This window comes from Scatophagus argus, chromosome 7 (assembly GCF_020382885.2).
Source record: "Scatophagus argus isolate fScaArg1 chromosome 7, fScaArg1.pri, whole genome shotgun sequence".
In the NCBI taxonomy this organism is placed as follows: domain Eukaryota; kingdom Metazoa; phylum Chordata; class Actinopteri; family Scatophagidae; genus Scatophagus; species Scatophagus argus.
This window is the reverse complement of record NC_058499.1, coordinates 22,324,560-22,345,485: the sequence shown is the minus strand read 5'-3', so window position 1 is coordinate 22,345,485 and position 20,926 is coordinate 22,324,560. Positions and strand designations below refer to the sequence as shown.

The 20,926-nt window shown below is 39.2% G+C and overlaps 1 protein-coding gene across 2 annotated transcripts; it reads right to left on the bottom strand.

Annotated features, from left to right (window-relative positions):
• Positions 1 to 820: 820 nt before the first annotated feature.
• LOC124062066 (coiled-coil domain-containing protein 73-like) lies at positions 821 to 20,853 on the bottom strand. 2 transcript variants are annotated; one of them, XM_046394524.1, is made up of 21 exons: positions 20,514 to 20,853; positions 18,181 to 18,261; positions 17,578 to 17,718; positions 15,071 to 15,142; positions 14,855 to 14,926; positions 14,737 to 14,772; positions 14,473 to 14,547; positions 12,144 to 12,182; positions 10,903 to 11,038; positions 9,328 to 9,407; positions 8,948 to 9,070; positions 8,724 to 8,783; positions 8,206 to 8,310; positions 6,908 to 7,018; positions 6,650 to 6,790; positions 5,900 to 6,098; positions 4,009 to 5,690; positions 3,674 to 3,773; positions 3,231 to 3,473; positions 1,921 to 2,009; positions 821 to 1,412 (listed from the first exon to the last, which is right to left on the bottom strand). In XM_046394524.1, exons 2-21 carry the CDS (start codon positions 18,223 to 18,225, stop codon positions 1,323 to 1,325), a joined length of 3,639 nt encoding a protein of 1,212 aa, XP_046250480.1. In that variant the 5' UTR covers positions 18,226 to 18,261; positions 20,514 to 20,853; the 3' UTR covers positions 821 to 1,322. The 2 variants fall into 2 exon arrangements, with proteins under 2 accessions (XP_046250480.1, XP_046250478.1); XM_046394522.1 differs by having other exon boundaries at positions 821 to 1,415; positions 20,514 to 20,852.
• Positions 20,854 to 20,926: the final 73 nt, after the last annotated feature.

Sequence of the window (20,926 nt, the reverse complement as noted above, 5' to 3'; positions counted from 1 at the left end):
AATCTGACTGGAGACACCATCTGACCTGCTGACCAGCTCAGAGTTTGCTTGACCAAACCTCTGTTATACCATGTGGTTCCTCCAGCCCACTTTCACAAGCTGTGTCACTTCACAACAGCAGAACAACAGACTACAGTACGAATCTAGCAGTGAAACTGATGAGAAGTCAAGTATCTGGTGAGCTGCTCCATGTTCACATAGGGCCATATGTTCTTTCCTCCATCATCCTCTCAGGGAACATAAAGTTAATGAGAGGCTTTTGTTAGCATGTGTTAATTAGACTGTATGACTGCTAATTGATGTTGTTAATGAGGTTGGGTGGAGGCTGCTAATTGTTATGTCTTAATTTATGTTAACAGATTCGAGCCAGTTGTCTCCCAACTCGTAAATGCTGCAACAACAACAGCAGAAACAACAAGGTGTCGACCAAAGGTGCCTCCACCATTAGAGCTCCTCTGAGACATACAACCCTGATTGGCCCCGATGTTAGTTAATGTTAATTAGTATGCTAACAGTTGCAGGCCTTTTTAACTGACAGTACTTGGCCTTTGTTGTTTATTTGTCTGGCTGTTTGCTGTGACATGCATGAAGTACTATGAATACATGACATTAGGTTTACTGTACCAAATGCCATGTTGTGTTACTCTGGTCAGTGAGGCAGCAGAGGGCTGGTTGTGCTGTCACTGTTGATCAAAATGTACTGGTGAAGAGATGGACATACGATAAGAAAAAAATTCACTGATAAGTGATAACGTCTTTTGCATAAAGTATTGGTAAAACAACTGATACAACAGATAACTTCATAAAGCTATCAAATGACAAGTTAATCCAAATGTATGCCAAAACTTTTATTTTTCGTATAAATGATAATGCACACATTTCAACACTGCTTTATAGACATACAACTGTATGTTTAAAATTTTTATAATCCAGTGTAGTGACACAAATATATTAACTGTTAACACAGGGGCTTTCTAGTCGAGTAAAATGTTGAAAACTTTTACAACAGTCACGTGAAACTACGATTTAAGCTAAAAAGTAGATACTCCTGCACATGCTTTCACAGCTTAAGCTCACAACTTTTGCAAATAAAACCCGCTAAAAGGTAGAAGGAAGGAAATCAGTGAGTCTGATCTAAAAGTGGAAGCTTTCAGAACATTTAAACCTAATGCTTCAGAAGAGGACTTCTGTAATTTAACCAGATACAGTAGCATCCTTCAATACAACAGTAGGTTTTAGTGGTTTAATTATCAGTTCTTCGCCTTTTGGGCAGATGGTGCCTCTCTGTGCTGAGAAACTCTTCGATTTTGGAGATCTGAGCTCTAAATAATGACTGTTGGTCTTCCCTCTCCTGAGAGCAGGATAGTTCCCAGTCTGTCTCTGAACTCAGACCTGCTGCTGAGGAGGGAGCTCTGCTGCACCAGATGTAAGGAGAAACTAATATCAGCTTGTTTGAGTGAGCAGTTTCAATAATCCCAATGATAAAGCTTTTGCAGAAACACATTCAACAAGCAGCATTATGAAAACACCTTTGTGTTTATTTTGTTCTTTTTTTCCAACTTATAGCTTAAAAATGTTTTGTTCCCTATACAATGCAACAGTAAGACTGTTATTCTCTGTCACTGCTCTCACTCTGCATAAATCTTATTACATGTGACAAACAAATCCCATGGTAATTTAGTGTTCAAGTCCATCGTTGTAATAATCAATAATAAAGTATCAAAGATTAAACCTGGCTGGTCAAGGACATTTTTATTCAGGTAAGTAAAAATGAGAACACATCAGCATTGGCGATGATCTAATTCTAATTCTAATAAAGTCTGCATGACCAACAGACACATGGGTAGTTTGAAAATAAAGCAAAGCAGAACATCGATTCTACTTCAAAGAGTCCACTTTATGTACAGTAAATGGACTTACCCCGGGGTGGTCTGCCATGACAGTCTGCTGACTGTGATAGAGGATGTAGAGACTGGAAAAGAACTGATAGACAGAGAAGCTCTGCTCTCCTGTGTAAAAATGATACCCAGAAGCACAAACAGTAGAACCTAAAGATGTACAGTGAAACAGTACATGTTTGTCATTTATTTTGTCTTTAAAAAAGCAGCCTTCTCTAGCCTCAGGACAGACAATAACCAGTGGCAATTGATATAACAGTATCCAGGCCAGAGAAAGTAGCCAGGCTCAGACTGAACTCTGAGTGACGTTCCCAGTGTTCAGAGTCTGGAGAAAATAAGGGCTTTGGCCCTCACTACAATGTGTTAAACTATCAGAGCAGTTTTTTCTCATACCCTGGACATGTTTTGCACTCAATCTCCTTCAATTGCCAACACCTGGATCTTATAAAACTCAGAGTGACAGTTTGTGGTGATGGTGACAAAAGAGAGCATGAGAGTGTGTGAGAGTGAAAAAGTGAAGCAGAGAATGAAAAAGAGAGAAGTAGCGAGAGGATGGAGAAAGAGAGTGAGTGAGAGACAGATGATGAAGTGAGAGAGTGGGGAGATGGATAAAGACTGAGTAAGTGAGAGAGGAGAGGTACCCAAGCATCATTAGGTGGATTTTCTTCCACAGGTCATTCATTCTCTGTCTGTCTGGCTGTCTACGGGACGTCTACGAGTTCAGCATACATCAGCTACGTCCTTTCACTCAACACCTGGCTTTACGTTTGTCAAAGTTTTATATATCTAGAATCTTTCTCAGATATTCTGTGCATGCGTTGGCCTGAGCTACCATTTGCTTGCTCTCACATTCTGAGCTTGCTGGACCACAAAAATGTTGAAAAAGCATTATAATGTCTAGTTCTTATGAGGACATGTCAGGTTGATATAACAGACGTATTCATTAAGCTCCAGCACAAATTTCCCCTGAGGCCCACTCACACATTTTATAAAATGTTGAAGCTCAGAATCTGTGGAACATAAATGACCTCAAACCAATTTATCTGATGGGGAAAATATTTTATAAGGGCCATTTTAACTTCCTCTGAGGCGGCTCATATGTTTCGACGTGGACATCACCCTGTGGTCATTTCCTGCTGTTCAGCATCAAACTGTACTACAGAACAATGTTGCAGCTTTGCTGTGATGAAATTTACTTGGACATGGGCGTTAACAGTTGAACTGACATTTTCCACATAACTGTGAGTTGAGATCATACAGTAAGGCATCATTAATACATCACCAGACACACAAGGGGCATTTAAACGATCAGCGCCGTTGTACCTCTGTTACCTGTTACATTAAGATCAGGTTGATGGTTTATTGTGTGGAGCTTAATGCCATTTTTGAGCATCATTTGTGAGTATGCCACAAAAGAGAAGCTTCTTACTTCGTAACCGGCTCTGTAACTGGCCACGTCTGCTGTTGCTATCTTTCTGCATGTCTCTCCCTGCTGGCGGCTCCTTGAGGAAGCTGCAGTCCCAGAGTCACTAGAGGCGTTCAACAGATCTGACGCCCTGGTATTCACCAAGGGGGCTAGGAAGAATGAGGTGAGAAAGCAAAAAAAACGGCAAGAAGGTAAGAATGAAAGATCATTAGAGATGGTATAAAGTGCAGATGTGCGCTGAGTTCACTATGCAAGAGGTTACCAATGAAGCAACATTGCAGCACTATCTGTGTTCCATAATGGCATAATGCTTTCTAATGGACACCACGGTACTAAGTGCAACCATCACCTTTGTTGTGCTTGTGTCTGAGGAACATGGGTAATACGCTGGAAGGATGTCTGAGGAGCCCACCAGGACTACTTCTGTCTTGCTCAGACGTTGGGAATCCCTGAAAAACACCAACGTTTTATAGAGACCAAGATAGCAACTGTAAAAGGACAATTTCTGTTGTCTGTAATAAATTTTTTTTTTCTTTTACTAGGAAAATCCTTAATTATTTAAACCAAATATTTACCTTTAAGGTTCTTCGAAAGGCCACTAATGGTAATGCTTGCATTTTTAAATTGTAATACCTGAACAAACTGATGCAGGACAGAGACATCTGGCTTAGTTTAAAAGCTTACCTTTTTCTGAGCAAAGTCCCAGTCAAATGCTGACCTGCAAGTCTTGCTGCTGGGCAGAGATGACCCATTAGTAACATCGAGCAACATTTCCTTTGCTGGAAACTGCAAAACTGCATCATTCTCATGACTTGGGTGGGCAGACATGTTCAAAGCAGCTCCGCTGTCAGTCTTCGTTGCATCTCCTGCATCTACTTCTTCATTTTTCGTGCGCTCCTGACAGCTTCCAGTCTCACCCTCAGTTTCAAGGTCCCCAGGATCCATCGTGATATCAATACAGGTTTCCTTTGAGTTAGATTTTTCCACAGGTTCCTGGACAGCCTCACAGGCATAGTTTTCCCATGTGTCAACCTTTGACTGACCTTCTCTCTTCTTCTTATACGTACTACAATCGTCATTACCATCATCTGTTACCACAGACCTCAGCTGTCCACACTCCTCTTCTGAGATCCCCTGACTTTGAGGTTGTGGTTCAACCATTTTTGTTACTAATACCATATCCTCACTAACATGTGCATGATACATTTCATCTGTTTGCTTCATGTTGGAGGTAATATCAGAAGGATTACTAGGTTGTGTTTGTGTTGCAGTGGTCTCTAACTCTTGGATACTGACAATATTATCCAACTGAGCAGGTGATACTGCAGTGTTGGTCTGTGAGCTACAAATACTTGAGTGATTCGGAGGTTGAGAAAGTTCAGTGGGGACGCTGGCCACTGATCTGTCAGGTGGCTTCTCTTCTGTAGTTTTCTCAGAAACCTGAAGCAAGTCCTGAGCAAAGGTGTGGACCTCTTCATGACATAGGTGTTGCATCTCTTGAATGCCAGAGTTTGGCCCATGACTGACACTTTGGTGCTCATCAAAACAGGAGGTCTGTACTTTTCTCCTAATCTCATATTCTTTGTTCACATAGCTGAAGTCTGCAACCTTCTCGCTGACTTCCTGCGAGAGACTTTGTGAGCAGTTTGAGGGCTCACAGGCAGCCAGTGGTGACTCACTGTCCATGAGGTCAATGACCTGCTGTTTGTTGCTCTTCTCTGTAGTCGTATCAGTAGCTGTCTGGGTTGGTATCTGGTTTTGTGGTGTGCATGGCCATGTCCTTTCCCTCTCCTCTGCTCCATCTGTCTCCTCTCCTTCTTTTGTTTCTGTTTCACTGCAGGCTATCCTCTCCTCTCGTCTGTCTGCTCTATCTTTTGTTTGGGCCATGAGCGTTCCTCCGCTTTCTGCAGCACTTCCTCCACCTTCTTCTTGGGCTTCTTCTCTATTCCACTCTTGCTCCACACTTCTTTCCTCCCTTTCTCTGTTGCTTTTTCCTCCTTTCACATCATCATTCCATCTTTGTTCTTCCTCACTTGTTCCTCCATCACTCTTTTCTTTGCTCACTAAATCTACAGATCCATCGATTGATGTGTTGCTCACACAGCTATCTTTGCTCATCAGCAAACCCTCACCAGACACAGAAGAGGAAGTATCTTGAATCAAATGTGAAACTAAAACAGGATCACTCTCACTTGTGTTAGAGTTGTTGCTGTACTTCTTCAGTAGGCTGCTGTCACTGTCTGTTGTTCCAGGAACACCACAGAGGCTGGAAAGGTTGCTGTTGGTAAGCGCGCAAGTAAACACATTTGAAGGATTTAGGGGACGTTCAAAATGAGACTTATTACGTTGGTCTGGGGAGTCTTGATCTGAAAGAAAACAAAACAAAAAAAACACGTACCTGTTCAGAAAAAAGGCTTTCAAAAAATGTTCAAATTGTACTGTTCATAAAAATGCCATAGTTTTTAAATACAAGTAAAATAATCCAAAAATGTCAGTCAATAAATTGATTTTGTGTTTTGAGTAAAACTCTGAATTCTCAGAATGAAACATGTTCGATTCTAATTAGCTGACTGACCTAGCATAGTCGCAGCTCCTGTGTCCTCCAGACAGTCTGGCTTTTTGGTCTGAGTGGAGGCCAAGTGCTGCAAACTGCCAAAGCTAGGTGGCTCAGAGCTGGAGACGGGTTCCACAAGAGTTTGGTCTCCTCTGAATTTTTCCACTAAAGTGGGGAAGAGCTTGGTGGCACCACTGAGGTTCTGACTGCTGTCTCTCCTCTGTGTAGAGAAATACAAAGTCACAATATCCTATATTCTACAATATACTATTATGTCCTCTGTGTGTGTATCAAACTGCAACACAGCAGGGGACAGGAGCAGTGCCTAAAAACGACACCAAAGCACAGTGCTCTCATAGTTTCACCATCTTCTAAGATTTTCCAAACAGGAACAGGAAGTAATAGATGTGTAATGTGCTTTAAAAATGTTTAATCTTTGGGCTTAGGGAAAGGTATCAAGTATCTTCAAGTCAAAAGGCTCAAGTCCAAGTGAAGTCAAGAGTCACTGATGTTTCAAAGTGAAATTTGTGACTTGAGTCTGACTCAAGCCCAAGTCATGTGATTCATGTCCACACCAGAAATATTAACATTTATTCATTTGTGGGGCATATTTCACCATCCCTAATTTTAATAGTTAAAACGTTGTTGAGGGCAAACAAAGGCCAAGAATTGGTTTCCAGTCTCTCTAAGTGGATGCCAATAGCAACACGGAAACTGTGGAGCCCTGATACAGGCCACCACACGTGTTTGTGTTTGTGTTTGTGTCTGTACCTCCAATTCATATAAGAGCTGAGTGTGCACTTTGGCCTGCGAGGTCAGTTCAGTGTGTTTCTGAAGAAGCTCACTGTAAGCCTCATTCACAGCTTGAAGCTCCTGCTGCTTACTCCTGACGCGATCCTGAAACACTGCCTTCTGTTTAACACAAACATACAGGGACACATTTAAAAAGACATCAGCACTCATTTGAGATGTTTCTCAAAACTGCTTTTCTTATTTCTGCCCTCTCTCACACTACAGTTTTTCTTCTACCTCTTTGTCCCAGCTGGTCTTGGAAGCAGCGTAGCTCTCCATCAGTTTGGCCACCTTGTCTTCCGTTGCCTTGCTTTTCTCTCGCATCACCTCGTGTTCCTGCTTAAGGGCCTGCAGTAAAATTAATCACCCATAGGATTTTTAATGCAATACTAAATTTTTATGTGTTTATTTAACGTGAACAGAGGGTCTTAAACAGGGCAGAGAGAGACAGGGCTTCTTGCTAATACAAATCAGTAGGCTTGTGTCATTTTAATAATGATTTTAATAAATTAATGAATAGGGGAATTAAAACTGAGAGGGGGTTGAATACAGAGAGAGATGAATAATAATAAACTCTAAAGCCATAAATGAAGAATAAACACACTATCATTCAGTTGCGGAGGAACCATATTCACGAGTGTATATGTTCTGATATATAACACCACATCCATCATGTTTATGAGAGGGAACGATGGCCATCACTTATTTCTGTCCGTGTGTAAATTCACTCCATAATCATTTAAATAGACCCTGAAAAATTCCTGATCTGCGTGGGACCAATAGGTAGTGCAGTACATTCTCCATCATCCAGATCCATTCTGATTCATTCTTAAGTTTGCTTACATGTGTAAAATACAATATCAAGAAGGTAAAAGTAAGACCACTAAGATTAGTATATTGTTTTTCCAAATTCCCACATTCATCTCAAAAAGGACTAATGGTTGCTCTTCAGTTCATTATTCTCCTGTTTTGCTCCCATCTTGCTCAAAAATATGTATTAGTCTGTGAAATATAACCTACTAAAACTAAAATCATAGCATTTACAATTTCACTCTGGATGCTTTCACATGTCTTTCATCTTCCTCTGTCCTAAAACATAAAAAAAAAAACAGTAGAAGATGGAATTATGTGTCCAAATTCCAGAGGAAATAGAAGGAAAATGTAATCCTATGTTTTCTGTTTGACAGGCCAGTATAATAGAATATTAGTCATTTTAGACAGCTGTATGTGTCTGTGAATTTAACTCCTTCTCTTCTTTGTTTTTCTTGTACTATAAGCTAGATTTCTACTCTTTCATTGTTTGTCATTTTCAAGTCTAAATTTCAGCAATACATTTTACAAATTTGAACTTAACTAGCACATTAAGAAATGGTGTGGTGGCAGACTGGATATCATGACATAAACCTTGAAAAAATATTGAAAATAAGGGAATTCAAGAAAAATATGAGAGTAGCTCTGTGTTCATGTATATGTGTACAATGTAGTTATGTCTATAAACCAGTAAAGCATGAAAGACTTGTACTCTGTACTCTGACCTGGTACTGCTCTCTTTGTGTCTGCAGCTCCAACTCTACTCTGCTTACTGTCTGTGTCTGACAGAACAGAAGCTGCTGGGTGTGCTGCGTAGACCTCATCACCTCCTAAGCACAGACAGACACACAGACACACACACAGTCGTGTTTGCATTACTTTTGGGGACATCACACAGACTTACATTCATTTCCTGGATGCTTAACCACCTCCTAACCATAACAATAAACATTACTTGCCTAATCCTAACCCTGACCTTAACCAAACTCTAACCTCAACCTGACCTTAAAGCAAGTCTCCACCCTAATATTTAATGATTTATGTTGTGGGACTTGCATTTTGTCCCCATAAATAAAGCGGGTCCTCACAATGTGAAAAATACCAAAAAGTATTTTTCAATGTTACTTTTATGCAGCAAAGCGACCTTCAAAACCTACCCACACTCACAAAATATCAGCAGAGAAAGCGCATCAAGGTTAAGGTAGCGGTCACATGGTTTCCCTCTCATCTTCTACTTTCTTACCTGCTTTTCTGCTCTTACAGCTGCATTTTCCTCAGTGAGTTTCTTGTTCATTTCAATTTCCTAAACATGCAAAAATATATAAAAACAATGCACTGTTATTAGTTTCAGGGAAAATTAACAGAACTACAGTTTTATTCTGATAGGATATAGATGTGATATTGATATGATATATTGTCTGGGGGCTAGCATAAACAAATGTGTTCCGGTTTAATTATGTGATGTACCACGTTAAGTTTCTGGTGCAGCTGCTGGATGCTCTGCTCTCCACCCATGGGACTCCGGCTCCTGTCATCTCTAGCTGATGACATCATTGCCTTGATCAGCTTGTTACCAACCTCGTCCAACTCCTAAGGAAGCACCACACATTCAGTTACTGACTGATTCCAGAGGGTTTACTTTTTCTTACTAAATACTTATAATACTTTTAATATTATTTCTTTCATACTATTTCTTGGGCAAGCATGCATTTTTATTGGCTGTGATACAGGATAACAAGTTCACAACACCAACAAGACTTTTGTGCGGCACACAATTGGATAAAATTAAGTGAAGTGTGATAAAATCTTGCATCAAATAATTAAAAACAATAAGGCATTCCACATACCTTCTTCAGTGACGCTATGATTGCCTCTTGTTTTTCATTCACAGAAGTCAGTTTATTATTTCTTTTCATGGCCTCATCCACTGCAACAATTACACATACTAAGACATACTAGCATACATAATACGTTATACTGACATTATACTGTTAATGAGTGACACACACGAGGGCAGACAGGAAGGGTTCCTCACAAAAGCAACACTAACGTTTTGTTATTTTCACTCCGGTTGTCCCGTTTCCCTAAAAGTCAATGATGAGCGTAACACATTCCAGGCACGTCACAGAAAAGTCTTTTCCTTTTAAATTAGCATCAGTCTGAATGGTATCATCTCTTCACATAAGCAGAGATACTGAGGTTCAGGAATTTGAGATAAATGCATTTAAAAAAGGACAGTGGCTGCAGTTTGAGCTTACAGTAATTACCTGATAATGTAAAGCGTTCTACTGTAACAGCTCATTCTCTCATTATCACAGTTGTGTGGACAAGAATAGCAAACTAATGTACTTCAGCAGAGAAGGGACTATTTACTATTGCCACCATTCATGACATGGTATATACACTGTGTAAACATATTAAATCTTAAGTAAACATGATGCTCATCTAATGGGTGATCGTGCATGTGCCTAAAAAAAGGTGCAAAGTTTCATTTACTCTTTGCCATTACAATATGATGGGCGCATGAAAGTCACATGATTTAAGTAGCTGTCAACATGAAAGCTGTGATTTGGCATTGCAGCACCTAGATAAACACTAAAATAAGTTACAAAACTACAGGATACTGGGCAGATTTTCTTCTCAGCGCATATATCACATTGAACAACAGAGCTTCAGGTAAAATAAAACCTGTTTCCTCTGTTGTCAGCTGAGTAAAGTAAGCCACACTAGACTTGCGGTTAATAAAAACCAATGGCTGAAGAGCAGCAAAATGTCTCATTTAGCAGCAGGATGCATATTTGTTGTTATCAGCATGGAGCCGTGCAGCCTTTCCGTATCAATGTCATAGGAATGTTTTATTGGCCTACATAAAGCCCTGTGGTAGCAACTGTCTAACACAACACTTTGTTGCAGACGGGGGGTGCATGCCTTCAGAGCCCCAGTTTACTCTCTATCAAAATATCCTGGAGAAGCATTTAAAGGCATATGACAGTGACCTCTGCTTGTTACCCACATCTCAACCCCAAAATAATACCTTAGAGATGGGCTGAAACTGGATATTTGCCGGAATTAATGTGCTGCTGAAAACTCTGAAAGAGCTGGGTCATAGCAGTGTATTGAGTCAGCACAGACCAGCATCCCTGTGAATTGTTTCTAGCACCTTGTTACATTCATACCCTGAAGAATTCAGGCTGTTCTGGGCTGAAACAGACCCCTTCTGGTAAGATCTAATAAAAAGAGCACTCACACTCCCTCAGTAACAGTCAGTAGCATGTACTGATACACATACTCTGTGTGTCCTGATTTGTGTAGAACGCTCTACAATGTGTCTTTGCAGTGTGACATAATGTGCAAACCCCCAGCCATTAACAAAGGAAGAACATCTATATATCTGTCTTTCTGTGTATCTATCCATTCATTACCATTCTGCTCTAATTTCTCGTGGGCCTGCTTGACCATTGCACACTGCCTGGACAGAACAATGAAACGTTTCTCAACCTCCCCCAGCTGCTTCAAGTGGCTGTCCTTTGACCTGCTCTGCAATGCCAACTTCTGTTCCTGTGGAAGGGGTGCAGGCAAAGAAATGAGTGCTCTCTACCAGACATTAAAATAAAAAATAAATAAATAAATAAAAGTTGCCACAGTACTAGATGCTGTTTGAGCTGTAAAATGTTTCTTTTCTTAAAGCAGCGGTTCAGCATTTTGGGAAATACACATCTTCATTATCTTGCCAATCAATACCACTCTTGTGTGTGTCTGTTAAATAAAAAGCTACAGCCAGAAGCTGGTTAATTAGCACAAAGATTAGGAGCAGAGAAAAACAACTAGCGTCGCTCTGTCCAAAATTAACAAAATCCATCTACTAAAGTGATGACAAGGCTCCAGGAAGTCACCTCTCACAGCCAAGAAATCTCGCACACAACCCCCATGTAAAACCCAAACATGTTGCTTCCACATGCTGGTTTTTGTACTGATTAAACATATGAGCATGTGTGTAACATGTAAATAGTGAGCTTTGCAGGTCCTGGTATAAGCATTTTCGTTTTAATTTCGGTAAGAGTCGTGCTAGCAGTTTCCTACTGCTTTCAGTCTTCAGCTAAGCTAATAGGCTGCTGGCTTGAGATCTGTAGTCATTTTGTCAGACAAAATACTACAGAGGAAACAGCTGTCAAGTGATTGAGAGGATCGTGGTGTAACACAGCTAGCGCCTGTCCCTTTCTGTGGGATGAGGGAATCAACTCAGCGCATGCCTCAGAGCGCTTTATCGCTCTTCAAACTGCCATTATAGTTTGATCGTCTGTATCAAGCTGAGCAGATTCTCTTCTTTTCTCTCGTTGTCCCACGCACTGCCTCCACTCTCATTCTCCCTCCCTCCCATCCCTCTCTTCAACACACCAGCTCGCTTCGACTCCCTCTCACTCTGCCGTTATGTGAAGAAGGTTAAACCGAGCGAGGCTCAGTTATAAAATATTTTAATAGAGATATTTTCTCTGCTGTGCTGGCAGTTCAAAGTGTCACACACTCCCTATCCGTTACTCCTGATGATCCCTTCCCTTCAAACCCATCTCTCCTTAGCACCATTCTCTCATCCTCCTCTTTTAATTTTTCTCACTCCCACCCCTTCTCTGTCATCTATTTGTACAAGTGGAAAATCCTTCCTTACCAGCTCACTTGTTTTCTTCTCCAAGTTGTACTTCAGCAACTGTAAAACAGCAGTAAAAGAAAATCAACTAAAGAAAGGGTGTCAACTCTGATGAGCGGAGTCATGTGTGTTACTGTGTGTGAATTTGAGGTTTTCTGTCCTTCTTCTACAGGATCCAAAAACTTAAAATAATGACATGTTTCCAAGGTCAAGGCTGAACTCTGAATCGGACCCTAAAAGCGTTCACGAAGATCATCTGATATGATCGAAAACTCAAAAAACAGTCAACCTTGAGGTGAGATTTGCTCTGTCAACATTCACTGTACATTGTAACATATTTATATTTAGACATTAGCTACATTTTATAAAACCTGAATACAAATAGTTATTATGTATTTTCATATAAATGTTATGATCTAGTATTTATCACGGTATACCAGTAAATATTTATGTAAAATTTATCACATTCATTTGCATCATTTGATAAACTGTGTTCCCTTTCTATACTGGTGTAGGTTTACTACTAATGATTATCTTCACTATCAATATGATAACTATTATTATTTTTATTTATTAATTGATGAATGATCTAGTCTACTGAACAGTGAACAATGTCTCCCAGCACCCAGGGTGACTTCTAAGGTGACCAAGCCAAAGATATTCAATTAACAACAATTAAAAATCATCAAATTTTCAAATTAGAGAAGTTGGAACCAGAAAAAAAAAATGTTTATAAAATGATCTAAATCATTAATTGATTATGAAAATGTTGCAGATCCATTTTTAGTCAACAGATATTTAAGATATTTAAGATATTTATTTTAAACTATATTTAAACTCTGCAAGAAGTAAGTTAGCTGTCAAGTACACACCAAAATGTACATGATCAGATTTTGGGTGTCATTTATTATGGAGCCTGCACTTTATTAACCAGTAAACCAGTATCATTCTGGGGTTCCCAACTCCCAGAGGGGATGCAAGCTGATTTATGCGTTAGAAGCCAAAAATTAATTTACCTTTTTCTGATTTTTGTCAAATAAGTTTGAATCACCCCTTCTAATCATTAACCAAATAAAATGGTATAAAGAGAAAATATTCTTTCATAATATCAATATGCAGCCAGCGACCACGATTTTGCTGATGTTTTCAAGGGATTAGATTGAGAAGTAGTGTGTACGTCCACCAGCCTTCGACAAACCTGGCAAACCTGGTCAAATGTCACTGTGACCTCAAAACACATTTTTAGCCAGAATGATTTATATGCTAATTATGACAAAATTTCACACAAATGTCTAACAGGATAAAATGAAATACTTATGACGTTAAATACTCAAACGTTCAAAGGTCAGCTTCACTGTGACATCATAATGTTTTCTGTCCATAATTCACCACCATGACTCAGGAACAGAAGGGCGGATTGTGACCGTATTTCACATTTGGTCACATACTGAATTGGTGACTCTAATCTTGGGTGTCCACCCTGAAACTGGGCTGATTGTAAAGATCTTCTGCTGGGTTGAAGATGTGTGTGAAGCTTCCACCTTTTAGAATTTGTAGCTTCTTTGCAGCAACATCCACATTTGAAGCATTGTGGTCTGCCACAAGTTCACTGGTTTTGCTGATGTTGAGCTTCAGGTGATTGTTGTTGCACCATGTGATGAAGCGCCCTGTCAGTCACTACATATGAGTCTGGACAAACATGGAATCTAAAATGCAACTTAACTGGTGCACAGACACATACATCTTCAAGGTATTAATTATAGCTTTAATGCAGGTGCAGGCAGGTATAATATATCATTTGTTTGATTTTGATATTTATAAACACTAAACTATACTAGTAGCTGAAAGCTGTGATTAAAATAACTGCTGTGGTGAATTATTCAGATTTAATTATGGATTAATTGAACCATACTGGTCCAGTGCAGCTCAAATTTATAATTTAACAGATCATCAATGTATGGCAATTAAATCACTTCAATCTCCACTTCCACTGATGTGAAAATGCGTTAAATGGAAGGAATCCACCAGAGCGTGTCCGAGAAATGAACACAACAGAGCCTCACCATAGCAAAAAACGGCAGTCTGTGTCCCCCAGATAGAATATCAAAAACAGCTTCTATTGTCTCTGTAACACGGCTGGGTTGTTAAAGTGCAGCGGACCGTGGGGACGGCTGTATATCACCTCTGTGGTGTCAAGCCTGAAGACGAACACTCTGGGAGCCAGACTGGATAAGGCCAATGCACTACCACCCTTTGCCCTTAACTCTGCTTAGGCACAAACTTTCTTCGTTTACTCCCTGAACGGTTGAAATAGTTATTTTCTAATATTAAAGAAAGAACATCTTAGTACCTGTAGCGACTTCAGCTCTTCTTTCAGGTTGTTAATCTCAATGTCTTTTAACTCAGCACTGACATGGTATTTCCCCTGAAATGTTAGATTATTATTGTGAGTGTCAAAAAAGCAATAAATACAAAAGCACAGCACAAAAGAATCCAGCACATGGGCCAAGACTGTGCAACTGAGATGAGTGAATTTACTACTCCACTAAAAACGTTAATTGAATAAAATACTCTGTGTGTCACGTTGACGTGTTCGGGCATAAGCTCTTCATACCTTCTCCTCCTCGATGCTTCTTATTATGGCCTGAAACTTGAGGGGGGAAAAAGAGTTTTGAAGGGTTTCAGAGTCTTTGTTTAGATATAAAAATGGTAAATGGACAGTGAAAACAGACCTGCTGTTTAACATTGCTGAGTGACTGTGTGTGCTGCTTTGCCATTGTTTCAGTTTGATGCTGCAGGGATTCCTGTCATAAAGGACAAAACAAAATCAGTCAACAATGAATGATCCATACATTATATAATATCCAAATGCAGCATCTGTTCAATAAGAATATCAAAATACAGGTATTAAAGATGCTGATGTGAAGACAGCTTGGGCCGAGTCGTACCTTCTCCCACTCCAGCTCCTGTTTCTCCAACACCAATTTACTGATCTGATCCTCAAAGCGCGTCTCTGCATCCTGAACCATGGAAAGGTATCATTTACACAAAAACTAATGATCAACCAATCTTGCAGAGAACACATATAACACGCGATCAGACAGACAGAATTAAACAAGACAGATGGGGCGATGGCTGCGACAGTGCGATCTCAGCAAGCTCAAAATCTTATCTTTTCCATTCTGTGGGCAAATAACTCTGGAGTTGGGCCAGAAGTTTCCCTGGTTCATTCCTCCGTATCTTTTCACATGCACACAGAGAAAGAGGAGCATTAGAGGGGAGGTGATATTTGTGGAAAGCCATCCCTATCCTCCCTCTTCCCCTGGAGAAGGCAGGTAAAAGTCAATTGCTCTCTATATCCATGGGACTTTTTTATGTGCACGTGGGAGCTGGTTAACTCGCTGAGTTTATTTTATAAGTTCCTATTAAACTATGCTACCAGCAGCGTGGCACTGCACTTGCACTTTGAAAAAAAAAAAAAAAGAAAAAAGGAGTGCACAGGAGATAAAGCTGTTATTTTTCTGCTGAAGAATAATTGTGTGTGTGTGTTTAAAACGACACTAGAAAGCTTTATTAAGCCTGGTAATCCATGCAAGTCAAAACAGATAACTGCAGATCAATTTAGGGCTGAGGGAATTAGAACCTTTTAATTTATGCTTTGCTAAACAGTAACTCCTAATATGTGATTTTACTTTATGTGAAAATTCATGACTGTTAACATTATATATTTGTCACTGCTTTTCATGTCTTTACTGTTTTATTGCTGTTCTGAATGGATGGTTTTTACTGGCCGTTAAGAACAAAAAAAAGTATCTGGGCATGAAAAAGGTTTATTTAATAGTTTAGTTGGAAGAAGTTGGACAGAAAGTTTTCCATTATATGCATCATTGTGGTAAGTCATTTACATCTCACTATGATAAAATGAGTCTTTTTCAGTCTTCTCAGCTCACTCTAAATGTCATAGATAATGCACCTTTAATAACTTTTCTTACATAGTATACCAATATACCACATTCTCACCAACTAAAGCTGCGGCTTGCATTGAATTAAAAAAAGAAAAAGGAAACCCATTGGAATTTGACCTGCTCAGGAATGTCCGGCAACATCATGACATCCTCTCACTTCTCATCCTCTCCACCTCATGTACGACACAACTATGGAGCGCTACTTTGATAGCGCCTGAGGAGGATCGGACTGAAATACAATCTTATGTTAGCGCTCCAGTTAACACGACTATAACAATAAAAACAAAATGGCAACAAATGACCAACATCCCATTTTTGCTCCCCTAACCTTTAAGCACACTCAGAATGAGTTGTCAGTTTGGAAGCACTTGCTGGAGGCTAGAAAGCAATATTTATTTTTGTTACTTTTACACACAAATTTCCTTTCTACTTATTGGTCGAGGGTCAAATGGTTTATGTGTCCCCCTTCTTGACGCAGGGTTCATCGAACTTAGCTGACTCTTATCGTCCATACTACAAAAAGGACCAGCTGGCTTCCTCTGAGGACGTATAATACCAACTCCTCTACCATTTCTATGAAATTCCACATCTCTTCAGCCAAACTGAGAGCCCTAAGTGTCTAAGTTCTACTCAGTAAATAGTGATGTGACACAGAAGAAAAGAGAAAGTAAGTTATGCTGAAAATAATACACATATTTTGTCTTGTCTTTTGACCGTCAATCATTTTAAGCAGGTTAAACTTTAAAACAGAAGTTCACCTGCTGCATTAAAAATGTGAGTTAACTTAGCTTGAACTGAATAATTAGTTTAAATTCATTGCATGAGTTTTGGAAAAGTGAAACCAACTGAGTTCAGTCAGAACAACTTGCGTTTACAAGTTCTGACATAGTCTAATAATTAAAATAAAATAAAAAGTTTAGATTAGTTGATTATATTAAATTTTGATATGATGTTTCATAGTTTACCTTCACTATGGCTCAGTTGCAGTAACTGAGTAAATATGAGTAAATACAATACATCTTATTATTTAGATCAGCGGATCCCAACCTGGAATCAGAACACTGATGAGGAGCTGCGAGGGAAATTTTCACAGTCGTGAGATGATAAAGGGCTTGGAAAATATGAGAAAAATATTCCTCCTACACAGAATGGTGTTAATTTATTCATACATTCCTCTAAACGTAGCTTCTTCTTGTGAATTTGTGGTAAATTTTACCGACTTAGGGCTCTAAAAATAATTCAGTAAAACAAGTGGAAAATTCAGGTTCTGGTTAAGTGGTGACACACAGTGAGAATATGTAATGATGATGGGCCACACATATACACTGCATTGTTTCAAGAGATCACAGGCTTACATAAGTGAGAACCACTGCTTTACATTATGACTATTGTGCAATATGTGGAAACTGAAAATGAATGGCGATTGTTTTCAATCCTACACGAATATAAAAAGCCACAGAATGACAGCAAATGCGACATAACAAATATACCCTCCGAATATGCAGCTCCTCAACAGCCTCAAGGAGGTGGGTTTTAAATTCCAGCAACTGGAGCAAGAGGGTGCCTCCGCTTTCTGTCTGACACTGAGCGCTAGGCAGAGACGGCTCCTGCTCCAACACAGATTCTCCCACCTGCACAAGAAAACATGATGCTTCTAACTTAACTACTCTAACACTGAACCAAGTCCAAAAGAAATACATCAGTTTGCAAATATTAAGACACAAAAATGGACTATTTGCTGGGGCCATATTGCAGAGACAGTACGTGTTCAAATTCATTTCCTCCAGCATACAAAAAGAAAGAGTGATAAGGCTAAAAAGCAAATATTTTTTATTAATATTTTAACTTTATTAAGTGATTTATCAGTTTGGCAGTCTGCTCTAACTGCTGCAGGTGTCCTGCAGCCTTTAATTAATATCAGGAAACATGCTGCAAATATTCTATGTTTTGTTTCTGAGACCAAAAGGGAGCAGTGCAGTACCTAGTGATTATTTCAGCAGAGTATTTTTTGAAATCTAATATTGAAATTAATAAACAAATGGGAAGATGAATGTTCGTCCCTTTGTCTTCCACTGTCAGAAAGAGTAACTTACAGTGGTGTGGGTGGGGAGTGTCCCGGAGTCTGCACTGAGATCCATTGAGTTGTTTCAGGACAGGCCAAGGTCCCGCTGTGCCTGTTAATCAAGGAAAAAAAAAACATTTAGTTGAAAAAGGTTAATAGAATTGGCTGTTTAATAAGCAGTAACACTCTGCTTTTCCACTTATACGCTTATAATTACTTCCTCATCTGCAATTTTTACTGCTAAATGATTTTATTAGAAATAATAGGCTAGCACATTAAAGTCTCGTAATGTTTCTCAATCACTACAGTCTAACCTAATGGCTATGAAATGACCATTAGTTTTTTTTCTGTCTTTGTTTTACACCACTTCCACTGCGGTGAGAAGATAACACCTTGATAAGCCATTGCGGTTCAAATGAAGGAGCCCGTTGACACTAATAGGGGTCATAGCAATAACACTGAACAGACAAATTGCACTGTCAATGCTTTTTAAATTATCGAGGTTATTTAATTTGACCTGTGGACGGTCCAGTGCAACTGTCTCCTGTCCCCTAAACGTAACCAAGACACTGAGTGACACACACACTGCATGCTAACACACCGCTATGGGAAAATATGACTATTTAAGTGGGAGGTCTCCACTAGCCACTGATCTCCTAATAGAACGGACCTTTTTTCTCCCATTTAACCTGCACTGGTATCAATCACGTTGGAGAATTAAATGATCCCTGCTAGAATTGGCTACTATCATAAAACGACAGTGTGACCCCCAGGTACTGAGGGGGGAGAGGGGTGTGTAAACGTGTGTTAGTGTGTCAAAGTGATAGTGTTTGTGTGTCTTATGTGCACGGTGAATGTGACTGTGAGTGAGGGAGTAGACCACAATGTCTTTATTTGCTTCTCCTGTGATTCAGTTGAGCAGGTATTAACCACCATCTCTAAGCCATGAAAAAGACAAATTAAAAGAACTGCCATCCATTAAAGGGGAACATTTCTGTCAAGCAACATGATGTCTGAATTACCTTTGGGTGAGTTACGTTAGTTTCTGTTTTGTAATTCAGAACAGGAAAAGAAAAGAAAGTTAATCTACAGCCCTGAGATTGTAATACAAGTAATCACAATATAGCTAACAGCAATACAACAAGTGAACTATTACAATGTCAGTGTAAACACGCAATTGGCCTTTTTTCTAGAGGACATTTTGTCCGGTCACAGTAGCAAGACACTGACACGGCTTACTGGGACGCTTGAAGATAACAGAGCCATTGTTAATGTTGTCAGTAACACCTCTGCTTTTCCTGCTATGACCAAGTGCAAAAGTCTGCCGGGAATGTGAAAAAAGGTCCACAGTTTTACATGGCACAATGGAGCTGCAGTTTATTGAAAACAGGCTTTTGCTCACAGCAGCCATTTTGAAATGAAATAAGCTCTGTTCTACTTAGATAGATAGATGGATAGATAGATTGATAGATAGATAGATAGATGTTATTGATCCCAGGCTGGGAAATTGCAGTGCAGCAGCAGCAATACACACAACAGGCTAAACAAAATGTTAAAAATAACAAAATAAAAAGTGGCATATATAATATATATATACAAGGCAATATAAAAAAGTATATATATACAACAATAAACAGTGTAATGTAGTAGGTACAGAGCTTCAATTAATGTGAGCAGAAACTGTTGTATTTACCCACTATTTTGTGTCAAAATGACTGCTGTGAAAAAGGTCTATTTATCAATAAATACACTACATGCTAATACTGCTTCATTTCACAACCATATGCCAGCCAAAGGGAAAAGCAAGCTCTTTATAAATCCCCCTTTTAACAACTTGTCTGATATGTTAACTGTAAGCTGTAATATTCTTTAAACACTGAGACTGTTTATTGTAATTGATACATCTTTGACCTCTTTGTCTGGTGAAGTTACTCTCCAACTTATTCCAATTTACCTTATTTGTCAGTGTTTTGCTTTCTTTAATGTTAAGTGTCCCTAGCAGTTTTCCGCAATGAGCCTGCGTTTTAGGAGGGATTCACTACATTTTAAATAACTCTGATATAGCATTACACTTTCCCCTTTGGTTTAAATTATCTGAAGTATGACAAAAATGAAAGAAAAGTTAATGTCAACGATCGGAACAGTTAACAAGAGTCTTAACACTAGCTTAACTTTAGCCTGAACCAAAAGCTAGCTTACAGTAAAATGTTAGCTAGCAGATCGTTTGTTAAGATAAACCAAAAAGACAGCTATAGTTTGTCCATTAATTTTAGAGTATATATATATATATTGATAGGAATTAAACTATTTGTTGCTTTAAGTGAATTCCACTGTGGTTTGTTGATGCAGCTAAACTAACCTTACCTTTGGTAATTAGCCAAAAGGAAGCTGACATGCACTGAATCAGAAGAAGCTCAGCTCTTTTTGACAGGCTGCCCCTGAATAGACCCTGTTAGCCACTGGCAGAAAAGACACTGACAACTCAAAGTGAAAAATTCAGTGCTGAAAATAGTCAACACACACAATAAACGTTGAAGCGATAAAAAGTGGGCGGAACAACTGTCCGATAGAGAAAAGCCAAACTTTATTTACATCGCATATCAACACACAGCCAACAAACAGATGAAAACAAATTCTCAGATGCTCCCTGGGGCTCTCGGTGCCTAAAACAATGTCTTATTTACCAGTATGGATAAAAAATGGATTGCATTTTATCATATCGAGGGTAAAGAAACTTCAGCTTTCGCCAGTATTCTGCCCTATTGTGATATATTTTA

What these genes read in the sequence shown, in the direction of transcription:
- LOC124062066 (XM_046394522.1), bottom strand. Translation starts at nt 18,225, where the DNA reads ATGGATCTCAGTGCAGACTCCGGGACACTCCCCACCCACACCACT. An exon ending in CACTCCCCACCCACACCACT is followed by an intron (nt 17,719 to 18,180) that starts GTAAGTTACTCT and finishes TTTCTTGTGCAG; the next exon opens with GTGGGAGAATCTGTGTTGGA. An exon ending in TGCACCAGAAACTTAACGTG is followed by an intron (nt 8,784 to 8,947) that starts GTACATCACATA and finishes TTGCATGTTTAG; the next exon opens with GAAATTGAAATGAACAAGAA.